Here is a 13,340-nt window from a genome sequence, read left to right on the forward strand (position 1 = left end):
GGTTGTTTAGTCTGGAGAAGAGGAGGCTGAGGGGAGACCTTATCGTTCTCTACAACCAACTGAAGGGAGGTTGTAGCGAGGCGGGTGTTGGTCTCTTCTCCCAAGTAACAAGCGATAGGACGACAGGAAATGGCCTCAAGTTGAGCCAAGGGAGGTTTAGATTGGACATTAGGAGAAATTTCTTTACTGAAAGAGTGGTCAGGCCTTGGAAGAGGCTGCCCAGGGAAGTGGTGGAGTCACCATCCCTGGAGGTATTTAAAAGACGTGTAGATGAGGCCCTTAGGGACATGGTTTAGTGGGCATGGTGTGTTGGGTTGACGGTTGGACACGATGATCTTAGAGGTCTTTTCCAACCTGTATGATTCTATGATTCTATGATTTTGCATTACCTGGAACACAGATAGCAGCAAACCACACATAAAGGGTAATGACCCTTCCTTCAAAAAATTAATCATCTTTGGATTGATGATCATCTAGAACCCAAAGTGTCTCCATTCCTGGGCAGGCACTGCTACTTACTGAGGAGCCACTGTTAAATACCGCTTTGCAGAAACAACTTGAAGACTCCCTAGCCTAGGGAGGGAACATGATTTGAGTCCAGTGATGGAAGGTGCTTCCTTGGCCAAGGAATCACTTCTCGTTTCTGTATGTAATATCTGAGCACCTTTCAGACAGATTTTCAAAGGAAACCAGGCTGACGTAATTGTGTCTGTCCATCTACCTGCTGGGCCCTCCTTAATTAAATCCTTAACTCACTAGCCAATTTCAACCAAAAGCCGCCAGTAGTCTCAAGAAGAATTAAGTTCCTGCAAGTTTCATTAAGGAAGAAAAAAAAGGCATCCAGATGAGAAGACAGACTCAAATTAGAGGCCCCGCCTTGTGAAAGGCTGCGGTAGGACATGAGCAGTAATCCCTTCCATGGCACCAGCCGGTCCCCAGACACGTACTGACTCACCGGCACACAGGCATCCCAGACCCAGCCAACTGTTGCCGTGTATGAGAGATGCCAGGACAGGAGGCAATGCACATGAATTTCTTGGATAAAGCACCATCGTGCTTCCTATCTTTCTGCATAACAGGGTCGAGCTGATGTGTGCACCTGTCTCCGAAAGAGCTAATTCTGTTTGAGGATCCTGCCTTGTCTTAAGCACAAAACGCAACACTAAACTGCTCAAGCCTGCAAGAGGAGAGAAAGTGAAGATGATCTTAAAGCGTGGAGGGAACTTAAATTTCATCCATAAAGTACAAAGGGATTTCAAGGTGCTGATGATTTTGGACAGGCTTTGAAGTACTAAGACATCTACCTTCCCTGTAACTCCTAACTTTGGGTGTCTATATCCGTTTGCAGATCTGGACTGAAGCATGTTGCTAGGCTGCCAACAACCGCCAGGCAACAAATCACAGCACGTAGATTGAAGTCACACTTACAGTGCAACATATTGAGCATGTTTTATTGTTAAGAAATCGATAATCTGCATTGCCATAATCAAATGTAAAATGTGATAGTATTTTTCCCAGGGGGGAAAAAAAAAAGACTAAAAAAAACCCCTGTAAATCATTCTTACTGCCCTTCCAAAGTAAAACTTACACACTCATTCTTCAATCTGTTATAAAATCAAATTAATTTCAATATTAATGAACAAAGCCACTCACGTTCCACAACATGTAATTAAGATTCCTACTACTTCTTTCCGAGCTCCTTCTATTCATTGCCCCACCAAATTATTAAAACAAAGCAGTTACTATGGTAACTAATTCATTCTCTGCATTATTATATTGTTTCTAAACATCAGTGTCTAGTCGTTCTGACTTACATGCCCTAAATTCCAGTTTGAAATTCTAAACTTTTGTCTTGTTTGTCAGAACAGCCCTTTACAATCTATGCATTCATGCAGATAAGGATAGCTAGAGTGCAGCTGCTTTTGTTTACTGCAAGAAGTAACTGTTACTAAATTATTTGAGTTTGATAAATTGATGGTGCCTGCATGCAAGCACAGAGCAGCACTCGGGGAACAAGCATGGGAGTTTGTGGAGCACTACACAAACAGGCAAACATGACCATCTGCAGGTTAGATAAACTAACAACAACAACAAAAAATGACTGGCAGATGTTGTGGAAACTAAGTAACACCTGCCTAAGTGGTATTTGATACCCAGAAAAAAACCACATGGGTATGACTGATGCAATCTTCAAGAAAGGAAGGAACAGCAGGGAACAAGAAACAGTGATAAAATTGCCTGGGAAGAAGTTTCATTTGCATTTAAAAAAACTATTTCTTCAAATGTACACTCCTTGACAAAAAGAGACATTTATCATGTATTTAATTAACACTTATAATTATTCTTAATTACCTATTAACAGGAGTCATAGTCTATTTGTATTTGAGTGTCATCATCCAGCACACGAGGAAACTCTGAAAAATACAGGTAGGATCAAAAGAATAAAGAGTCTTTCCTCTTCATCTTTTGCTGTCCTACTTCCATTGCCTGTAATTTTTATTGGGTTTTTTGGTGCGTCTCCATTTAATTGGCAGAATGAGAGGTTTGAAAATTCACTGCACAGGATGCTACTTTGAAAAACAAGCATCAGGAAAAGGGAAACACAAGTAATTTTGAACAGCTAATTTCTGGCTTAAAAAAAAAACTAAAAACACAGCTACTCAAAGTCACAAGCAATTTAAATTTAGTTCTCACAGGAAAGGAAGGCAGAAGGAACCTTCTTATTTAAGTATCTCAGCAGGGTCACAAACCACTGCAGAGTTCTGGGTCTACAGAGGTGCCAGTGGGCACGCTTTTACCTGCTGCAAATGCCAGGTACTTTCAGTTAGCAAAGCCTCATTTTTTAAAAGAATTCCAAGAGTATTACAACAGCCTGCTGTTATTTATATCACAGTAACTCTGAAAGTATCCACTGACTGTTTTCTGTCAAAGAAAAAGAAAAGGCACAGAGGTGGAGAGGCAACTTTTGTTTTCTAATCTGCTATCTGACTTTGGAAGAGCTAAAAGATAAAACACAGGTTTCTCAACTCCAAATGACCTGTCCATCAGATCACAAAGACTTTTCTAAGGAGGACAGAGATTTCTGCAAGATACTCTTCCCCTGGCAAAGCCTCGACACAATTCCTCCTGTTTCAGGAGAGGCACCTTTCAAGTTCAGTACTGACCTCACGGAACAAGGACGGAACAGTAGATGCCTTCAGCACTAGGAGACTGTCTCCACTTTTATTTTCTTGTTTCCACTTGCATAATCACACTCCCATCCTGACTGCACTAAGGGAGGAAACAAAATAAAATCCTTTTTTGCATCTCAGACTGCACTTCCCTAAGGATGGGAACTGCCTCTCTGAAAGCTGAACGTCTGCTTTAATTAGATGACTATTCAAATTTTTCAGCATGTTTACACCTAGACACTCAATCTTTGTACAGTTCAGTTTTCCAGAGCAGAGTGTAAAGCAATGTATAAATCTAGGGCTCAGAGAGCATCTTCCCTGACCCCAGGCAGAAATAAGTATATATTACCACCAAGTACTTAGACTTCTAAAGCACTCATCTACACTGTATAAAAGCTAAATATCTAGTCTGAAAAGTTTTTTAAATTCTCTGAAGATTACTCAGGAATTAGATGACTAGGTGTGGTTAAGTATTGGATTCTGATTCAAATATATATGATATTAAAAATACAATGATTACAACCCTGTAAACCCACAGTCAAGCTATATTGTTTACTGTATTTAACACTGTTGTCTTTGACACTAACATTAAATAAAACTATTTTCACTTTATTATAGCAGTAAGATGTAGTGCTCTGAATATATAGCTGCTGTCTGTCACAAGCAAGCAGTGTATTTTATTTCAATATACCAATGAAAATATGAGTATAAAATATGTAATGCTGGACACCACAAAAACACAGCTTTTCTTTAAAACATTCTTAACTTGAATCAGTGATCTGAATGCTTCAGCAAAATTAAAAAATCTCATTGAGATTTTTTTCTCTGTACGTTCCCGCCCTGCCCAGTTTTCTTGTTAAAATAATGCTTTTCATTAGCAGCTACTGTTCAGCATCATTTAGGGCAAAATGGGCTTTTAAGCTAATTTTCTTTTCATACAGCTTGCATTGTTACTAGTAATACCTCTGTAACGTTGTAGCAACTTAAGTGTATGCAAATTCAAAAGCTGTTTAGGTAGCACATAAAGAAGATTCAAATTACAAAAGCAGGTTACTGCAGCAATCCAAAAGAAAGCCAAAACCACCTTGCACCGTAAATACTGAATATTAAGGATAAAAACAAAAACCAAACATAAGCCTGTGCACAAGCATTTCAACTATAATTGTAATGAGATAAAGGATGGTTTTGCATTGGGGTAAACATACCCCAAATATACAGATAACTTAATGTGTGATAAGTGGCAAATGATCTTGTTATGTGATGATTCATGGTAGCATCATTTTCATTTTATTATTTCAAGGTCAACTTATCTTAGAATAGCGTCCCTGTTCTTTGAAGACAACTCTTACATTACAGATTATTTTACCTAATTCTCTGTATTTCAAGCTCATAAAAATATTTTCAAAGTTCTTACAGGCAAGACACAGAAAAATAGTGTTAAATTGTTAAAACACCCTTGTATGCAACACAAGAACGTATGCATTTTTATTTTGAGATACTTGTGTCAAAGTAACTTGGGTTACTCACAGAATATTCTGCTTGGGTTATTCATAGAAAACTCTGCTTGCTTAAACACTTTCATTTGTTACAATTGAAAGATTTGATGGCTGTTCCTGCAGAAAGATTTTGGTAGCTTTTACTACGTGATTCCTAATTTAATTTGTACTGGATTGCTAGGGAGAAAAGGAATTTTCTCCAGTTCAAAATCCTTATTTATTTGCTAGAGGCACTTAAGGTTAGAAAATCACATTTTTGTGAAGGTTAATTGGTACTTTATGAAGGAGCAACTTTCACTTAGGAAACAACAAATGATAAAATATAGGGAATCTTTTAGCTCCCTCTGCTGCCCTAATCCTTCAACAAGCCGCCTTCTAAAGTCTGTCAAAAAGACACCAAGCAACTTGGCAGCCCATTAATCTCTTTTTAAGAAACACTTGGCGTATTTAGTATGCCTAGTACTAAGATCAGTATAAAGAAAACCCTATAAAGTACTATGTGATTTACAATTGTCTGCACATTTTATTATTTCCTTTCTTTCTCTGACATCTGCAGCGAGACAACTACGAACATCTTCAAATTTGGATGTCAGTTAAGAAAACTGATAGCTCGTTTTCCAAAGAACTTGACATCTGCAATTCCCACTTACATAAGAAAGAGCTAAGTGTACTCACTGCCTAGAAACATTAATTTCTCCTTCCTTTTATTTACAGATCAACTTACACAGTACATACTAACTTTATTAGTAAAAATCCTTTTTTTAAATTCAGGGAAAACCCAAGCACTGCCAAAGTAGGCCATCTCCCTTATTAATATGCAGAAAACTTGTCTTAACTGCCTAATTTCACAACTGCAATGGGTCAAATCACAGTTTCCGCAAGCCAGATAGGCTCCATCAGTGGTCATGAAATAACACTTGGTATTTGTCAATCTGGTACTTTCCACTTGTTAAGAAGCAAAGCTCTCTATTACATGCAAAAGTACAAAAAAAACAGGAGAGAAAATGCATTTTTTAAACTAAGTCACTCTGTATTTCAATATTTTTTTATATATTTGGAAAGAAGAAAACCAAATTCAATTGATACCTGCTTTTTTCTCTCTGCATTCCTCTTGGAACCATCATTATACCACATCAACTATGAATTGAAGATTCATCTTATTAAATCTCATGCTATATAGCACCACAAGCAGAAGAAAGAAGCTTTAAAAACACAGATGTTTTCTTATCAGGAAAAAAAGCCTAGACCACATCCTTGAAAAGAAACTATTCCTTTAGCGTGCACTTTTGTCATTCAAAGAGCATAACACTTGGTTATTTGCCAGTAATCGGACCTTCCCAAAGAAAGGCTGCCCTTCATAAGAGCAAAAGATGAAAGATTTTATCTGAAATCTCAGAAACTCATCCCATTAATATGCACTTTCTTTTCCAATTTTATGATCCTGACCAACTCATCCTATTTTCTTAAGTAATAAAGCAGCACTGTTAAAATAGCTAAAATACATTTCAAGTTTTCTTCTGGGCACTTTTAAAAAGGAAGAGGCAACCTGTGTATAAAGAATAACCTTAAGATGTATACCCGTGCTGCATAAGAAGGAGAAAGATTTGTAATGAATTTCGAGAAGCTCTGAAGTGTGCAAAACTGCTTCTTTCTTCCTCAAAATCAGAACTAGAAAAAACATATAACATCTGTCTGGAGGCATATAGGGTCATCACAGACTTGTACTTGCATACACTACAGTCTTTGCTATAAATACCACATATGAGGTGCTCTGTAAATAAAATTCTGGTTTCAAGCAATCATCAAACTGGAAAAGTCACTCTCAATTTTGCAGTTACATTTCCAGTATTGTGTTGTAGTAGTTTAATCCCTAATACCTGTGTAAACAAGCAAGAATAAATGTAAGAGGAAACACCCATCTCCTCCTCCCTGTTCCACTGATGTTCCTAAGCTCTCCCCTTTAAAGAATGCTAAAGCTTGGAAACTCACCAAAAGCAGTGGCTGACTGAGCACTGTAAATTATACAATGTAATGTATTTAGAGAAAATTCACTATGTTCGTCAAGCCCGTTCACAGACAATTCAGACGACGTAGAATTTTCTTCGCGCTGCAGCCACCTTCTGTTGCCTTCCTACTTCATCTATTAGCTCCCAGCAAATTCAACAGAGGTCAGACATCCCCAAGGTAACTTCCAAGCAACGGTCAGTAAAACGTACACACATTTAATTAAAGATTTCTAGAATATAAGCAAATACACAGCATTGTTTACAGTTTTGTTACAATATAAAGTACAATAATACCTTAATTAGAGATAACAACTTTTCAAAATGCCAGAAACACTTAGAATATTTCAAATTACCCACAAAATGAACACATTTTATTTTTGCACTGTGACATTTCCAACTGTTCTGCCAAATGTATAGTACTATAATTATGCTTTGCAATCACCAGCATCACCGGAGAGGGGGACAAAGAACAATATAATCAGTAACTAATTAATCTTTCACATGCCTTGATACTATTTATCTTCAAGGGAAGAATCCTAAATGTTATTTTATAAATTGTGAAGTGAGTTTAATATTAGCATCTCAGAGTGCCTAGAATCATGTCTTTATGCCTAAGTATAATTCACAGCTACCGGTGGAAGTAGGAAACCAGAATTTAATATTTGGCTTTTTCAAGGGACAGTCTTCAATTTCCATCCTCTAAGTAAACTCTAGTTTATAGAACTATATAAACTGGGATGACAAAGCACGTTTTATACCACCCTTTTGAGATAATACATGCAAGAACATGGCAGACCACTGAAATGCACAAGAAAATATAATTGCAAACAGCTTCAGGATTAAAAGCAAATATTCAATTTCATATTTAAGAAATCACTGAAGGGAATCATAGGTACCTCAGAGACAAAATTACTTACTCAGCTACATTAAAAGAGAACTAATTGCTCCCAAAGTAATAGAATCAGTTTTTTTTCTGCATTGAGTATCAACTGAAATTTAGTAGTACTACTACCATACTATCGTTAACGCACAAGGTAATAGTAAATCCAGTGATGCCTGTTCAATTTATTGCTTAATTTGCATGATTAGTTACTATAAGCAAGTGTGCAAATTACCTAAAGCCACAGGAAAGCAGTTCAACTCAAATAACATTTTGCATGCAGTTATCCAACTTAAAAGAGCGTTTGTGGCAATCCATTAACTCCACAGAAAAAGCTGTGTGCAACCCTGTGCACGTGTTCCTAACATGAGCATTTCATTTTGAGACTCAGGCCCACACCACTCATTCTTCAGAAACTGAATTTCAACTCATTATCATCCCCTCCTCAAACAGGGATACAAACAGTAATGAAATGCTGTATGTCACCACCGGAATGACACTGGCATCTCTTTATGGATATAATAATGTATTAATGTCTGCCCATCACAAGTTTTTATGTTAAACAATTTATGAAAAAATACATAGTTAGTAATAGTACTGGTTAGTAAATCATTGTAGCCTGGTTTTAAGTGGAACTTGCAATAAAAAGAAAATGCATCTTAAAAATAATTCTCTTCCACGGGAAAAGGTTAAGAGAAGAAAGCTATACACAAACTGATGAACAAAAAAGCTGACAGAGAAGATAAACCACCTTTAATAGCTATACAGCTCATTAAATTTCTTGAGCTTTGTAAAACATTAGGCATATTTCTAAAATATAAAATATTTAGGTTGTGTTATGGAAGGCACATATATCATAGAACAACTCTGCATATTTAATTTTTAAACCTGAACAGGGCCATATGTAGAGAAAAGCCTTTTTAAAACAAACCAACCCCCCTAGTTTTTATCCCACTTTACACAGTTGCAGGGATAGTGATTTAAAAACATCAGCCAGAGACATGTTTACAAACCTCAGAGAACATTTGGAAATTTGAACACACAGACACTCAAGAGCAGAATACAGCTCGGACATTTTAAAGAGCCAAATTGGATTCCCGTAACCATAAAACTTCAAGCATTTTTCCATATCCATTGTTTCACCCCCTCTCCTCTCATTCATCTTCTGCCTGGTCTTCCCACTCTATTTTTCCAACACGGCTATTTGTCTCGCACATGGTAAATGGGATTAGGAAGCAAAGGTGGCTAAAAAAAACATTTTTCCTACATTATTTTTCAACTGGATCAATTTCCTACACTGCATGGCCGCACAGATTTTACCAGTAGGATGCAGTGAATTGTGCAGGGCTGGGAAAAACAAGTCAGACAAAAGGCGCTGATTAAACAGCATCACTAGACGTGAACGTGAAGCCTGGGGGAAGCCACTGCTATTTTAAACAGACACAGTGGCTACTGGTCTGTCACCTCTGTCCCTGACAACATTCCTTGCCACATCATCACAGACTATTTTCCTCTTAAGCTGTTGATCTATATAATAAGCCTAAAAGGAGGCCGAAATTCCATGAAGTCGGTTGAGCTGATCTAACTGCCGGCTGCCATCAAAAGGCACAGGTCTCTCCGTCCTCCTCACAGTTTGCCAATTCAGCTCACTAACACAGGCCAAAAAAAAAAGTTAAATTCTGCATTTTTTATTGAAGCGTCAGATACAGAGACCCTAGGATGAGGACTTGGACTGGGAACAGAGAAGCGGACCACGCGCTGCACCAGCACACCCCTAGGTCATTTCCAGCAATCCAACTGCAGAGCTGCCCGGAAAGAGGAGCAGCCTTCCCAAATTCCCCATCCTCAGCAGCCCTTTCTCTGAGCAGGGATTAGTCTCCAGTGAGCAGATTCAACTGACTGCTTGGCCAACCAGTCTAGGTGGGACACAAGAACAGTTTGGACCTGGCAATCAAGGGCGGGCTTGGGCGGTTTTCGTAGAGACTAACAGGGAGATTAATCATCTAAACCAAGTGTGGAACTGCACCCTTTGATACTTCGATGAAACGTCTCTTTCTCTGGCTACGTCAGGGTGAACAGTCCCGGCGCCCCTCGTTGATCCTTTCCAACTGCCCCCTTCAATGCAACTGCTTTTTCAGCTGAACAGTGACCTGGACTGAGGAATTTACCTAAATGGAAAATTTACCAACAAAAAAGTTTATTTTTAGTATGAGTCAGCTTCTCAGTCTAGCTCATTATATGGTTACACTCATATTGGCACAAAGGAAGGGGAAAAAACAAGGACAGAAATCAGCTGCCAGTGACTGCTTACACCAACACAGCTGCTAGAAAAAAGTCTCAAGACCAATGCGTGGAGGAGCAAATGTTTCAACTGCAGCTCACTGCTTCAGTATTAGACATGATGCAGAGACCACCTGCCCAGAAGTCTGTGCACTTTCTCCCACTGTATCAAAATGGGTTAGTAAAGATATTAACTATTCCCTTGCCTTTTAAGGAGAAGCTAACATTTAATACAAAAATTCATTTAGCCTCAATCATTTGTACATATTCTTAAAAATAGTACACCTTATCCCTCGACCTGCTTTCAACACCAACTCTAAAAGCAAATGCGTAAAGAATACTAGGAATATACAACTCAGTCATTTGTGATTTAAGGTTAAATGATTGACCCAAATGTTGACACTCCTTTCACTAGAATTCAGGGTATTTTTATTAATACTCATAAAAGATTGGGGGTCTTCAGGGATTTTTGTCTTGGTTAATTTTCATTTTATTTTTTACTTCCTTCCAAGAACCAGATACAGGCTGTTAAATCAATCTACATGAAGCATGGCTGTAGAGAAAGACCCTAGAGAGCATTATGTGGTCATCTTATCCTTTTGCGATTGTTATTTTATATAAAACCGCAATCTTTCACAACATTCAGGTAGAATGTTGTAAAATACTAAGTTGAAAGCAAACTTAACTGTAGAACAGTACAGAGTTCACACACAGTTGCTTTTATTTGTCTAGAGCTGTTTTCACCCAAGACCAGCATTTGTGCACAGTTAATATAAACCCAACAGGAACTGCAACTCAATTAAAAATACACTGAATGACCAAAAGAAGAGAGTTCCAGTCGCCAGAAATATCAGTAATCCATGAAATTAATTGACGCAGTTAACATTAGAAATTGAAGTGTCTGACCTTCAAATATGCGATCCAGACGTTGCCGCTTCACTTTGTGTTTGTCCATTAGAGACATAAGAGAGGAAGCTCAAAGAACGTCTCCACACAGCTTGGTGATGGTCTTCTCAAGCCAGCCACAAGTCAGAAATGCTTACTGTCTTTTAGAAACTTAATTTCACCTGTGAACAAAAAGATAAACTTCTTAAAGTTTAAAATACAGGTATTTTTTTTTCCCCACCTCTTTTAAGAAAGATGATCTATATGTAATTTAAACAATGAAGAAAAACCACAAAGTTCTTAAATCACATTAGGTAACCTGGTATTTCACAACAAACTGTCTTCTAAACACGTAAAGATGCAAGCACACAGCACAGCTCAAACAAGTCAGTGTAAGAAATGCTCCAAGACAGCTGCTGTTTTCTACCTTTTGACTCTCAAATACTTTTTCCCCCTTTCACTGAACACACAGCCAGCTAAGGAAGGTATCTTGGGCAGGCACAGGTACATGCCTCCCGTAAAACGACAGAAATGTGGCCACCTGGAATGAAACAGTAAAGCCATACATACACTTTTGCATCCTAACGCTTGCAGCCATCAAGAAAATACTCTTTTCATTCTTAACTTTTAAGCTTTTGATGATAAAGTAAACCAGAGTTTGACACTTGGAAGTTGAAGGAAACAATTCAAGGGACATAGGCCTGAGGAAATGCATCACGGTGACAACACAGAACACCAACATCTATATCAACCAAATGGCATTTAAAGCAGGGTTTATGCATGACTAGGCAAGCTCTTTGGCAGCAAATACAACTAAGCACTTTTCAGATACCGTGTAGCTGGACAATACAGTATAAGGGTATTGCAACAAGCAGTCTGCATTTTAAGTCAAACCACTGAGACGCAGGAAGGGCGGTTGGGGACAGAGAAATGAAAAATCCTTCAACAAGAATCTAATCAAAGCAGTAGATTATAAAATGCACACGAGCAAGTGGGTGGGGTAAGGCTAAGTATGAGGTTCAACAAGGCCAAGTGCCAGGTCCTGCAGTTCGGCCACAACAACCCCAGGCAACGCTACAGGCTTGGGGAAGAGTGGCTGGAAAGCTGCCCGGAGGAAAAGGACCTGGGGGTGCTGGTCGACAGCCGGCTGAACATGAGCCAGCAGTATGCCCAGGTGGCCAAGAAGGCCAACGGCATCCTGGCCTGTATCAGAACTAGTGTGGCCAGCAGGAGCAGGGAGGTGATCGTGCCCCTGTACTCGGCACTGGTGAGGCCGCACCTCGAATCCTGTGTTCAGTTTTGGGCCCCTCACTACAAGAAGGACATGGAGGTGCTGGAGCGTGTCCAGAGGAGGGCAATGAAGCTGGTGAAGGGCCTGGAGCACAAGTCTGATGAGGAGCGGCTGAGGGAACTGGGGTTGTTTAGTCTGGAGAAGAGGAGGCTGAGGGGAGACCTCATCACTCTCCACAACTACCTGAAAGGAGGTTGTAGCGAGGTGGGGGTTGGTCTCTTCTGCCAAGTAACAGCGATAGGACGAGAGGAAATGGCCTCAAGTTGCACCAAGGGAGGTTTAGATTGGACATTAGGAGAAATTTCTTTACTGAAAGAGTGGTCAGGCCTTGGAACAGGCTGCCCAGGGAAGTGGTTGAGTCACCAACCCTGGAAGTATTTAAAAGACGTGTAGATGAGGCCCTTAAGGACATGGTGTAGTGGGCATGGTGGTGTTGGGTTGACAGTTGGACTCGATGATCTTAGAAGTCTTTTCCAACCTTAATGATTCTATGATTCTATGAAGTATACAGATCCTCTAAAAAGCATAATCAGAGCATCACTTCTATCCTCCTTTAAATATCTCAATAGACTTTGAGAACCAACCTCGGAGAACTGTGTATTACAAGCACAGTGCACATTATAACGAGCCAAATAATCCACTTCCCCGTTTCTTTTTATTCCTGCCCAACAGATTGCAACATCAGTGGATAGCATTAAATGGCCTTACAAGTGACTGAACCTAGAAAACTGCTTGTTTCTTTCCAGAGGCAAAACTTTTCTAAAACCAAACATAGGCACATTTCATCAACATCTTATGAAGATTCATGTACTCCGAGAGTGAAATGATAAAAATATTTTTAATATCAAGAACTGCACATTTGCATTAAAATAGGTATCTTTACCAGCACTACCCTGCTTGGTGCATTTGGACTTCTAGCAAAGTTCCTTTCTTTGTGTTTATTTTCATTTAAAAATTGAGTTAATGTGCAATATTCGTCATGCTTTTAACACTATTCAGCCTCATCCTCCTTTTCCCTTTCCCACCACACCTCTTTTTCTTTATCCTCATCTTCAAGACTCTTCTGCTGTTTTGCATAATGTCTGATTCCAGCTGAATATAACCTCCCATCATGAATGGGAGAAGAAAAATTGATGAAGAATGCAGAAGCCCAGTTTTTTCTCTTTAAAAAACAAAAAGAATGTTGCAATTTTAGATATTTCCTATTACATTTCCCAACATTGATCATTCTTACAAAATACAATATTCTTCAATATTGAATGTGGCTCTGTTATAAGATTGCACAAGCATTGCATCAAATCTAATATGCATTTTAAAACCTTAAAAGCTAGC

General features: G+C 38.8%; 1 protein-coding gene across 8 annotated transcripts in view; it reads right to left on the minus strand.

Annotated features, from left to right (window-relative positions):
- The window catches only part of CTBP1 (C-terminal binding protein 1), a 251,247-nt gene that overhangs the window by 182,316 nt on the left and 55,591 nt on the right, over positions 1 to 13,340 (minus strand). For 7 of the 8 annotated variants that reach the window (XM_075148510.1, XM_075148523.1, XM_075148515.1 and 4 more), the window contains exon 2: positions 10,739 to 10,899. In XM_075148510.1, the coding sequence (XP_075004611.1) occupies positions 10,739 to 10,796 (58 nt within the window). In that variant the 5' untranslated portion in view covers positions 10,797 to 10,899. Of the gene's footprint in view, positions 1 to 10,738; positions 10,900 to 13,340 lie in introns of those variants that run through there. The other variant, XM_075148526.1, reaches the window with a different exon arrangement.

This window comes from Calonectris borealis, chromosome 4 (genome assembly GCF_964195595.1).
Source record: "Calonectris borealis chromosome 4, bCalBor7.hap1.2, whole genome shotgun sequence".
NCBI classification, from domain to species: domain Eukaryota; kingdom Metazoa; phylum Chordata; class Aves; order Procellariiformes; family Procellariidae; genus Calonectris; species Calonectris borealis.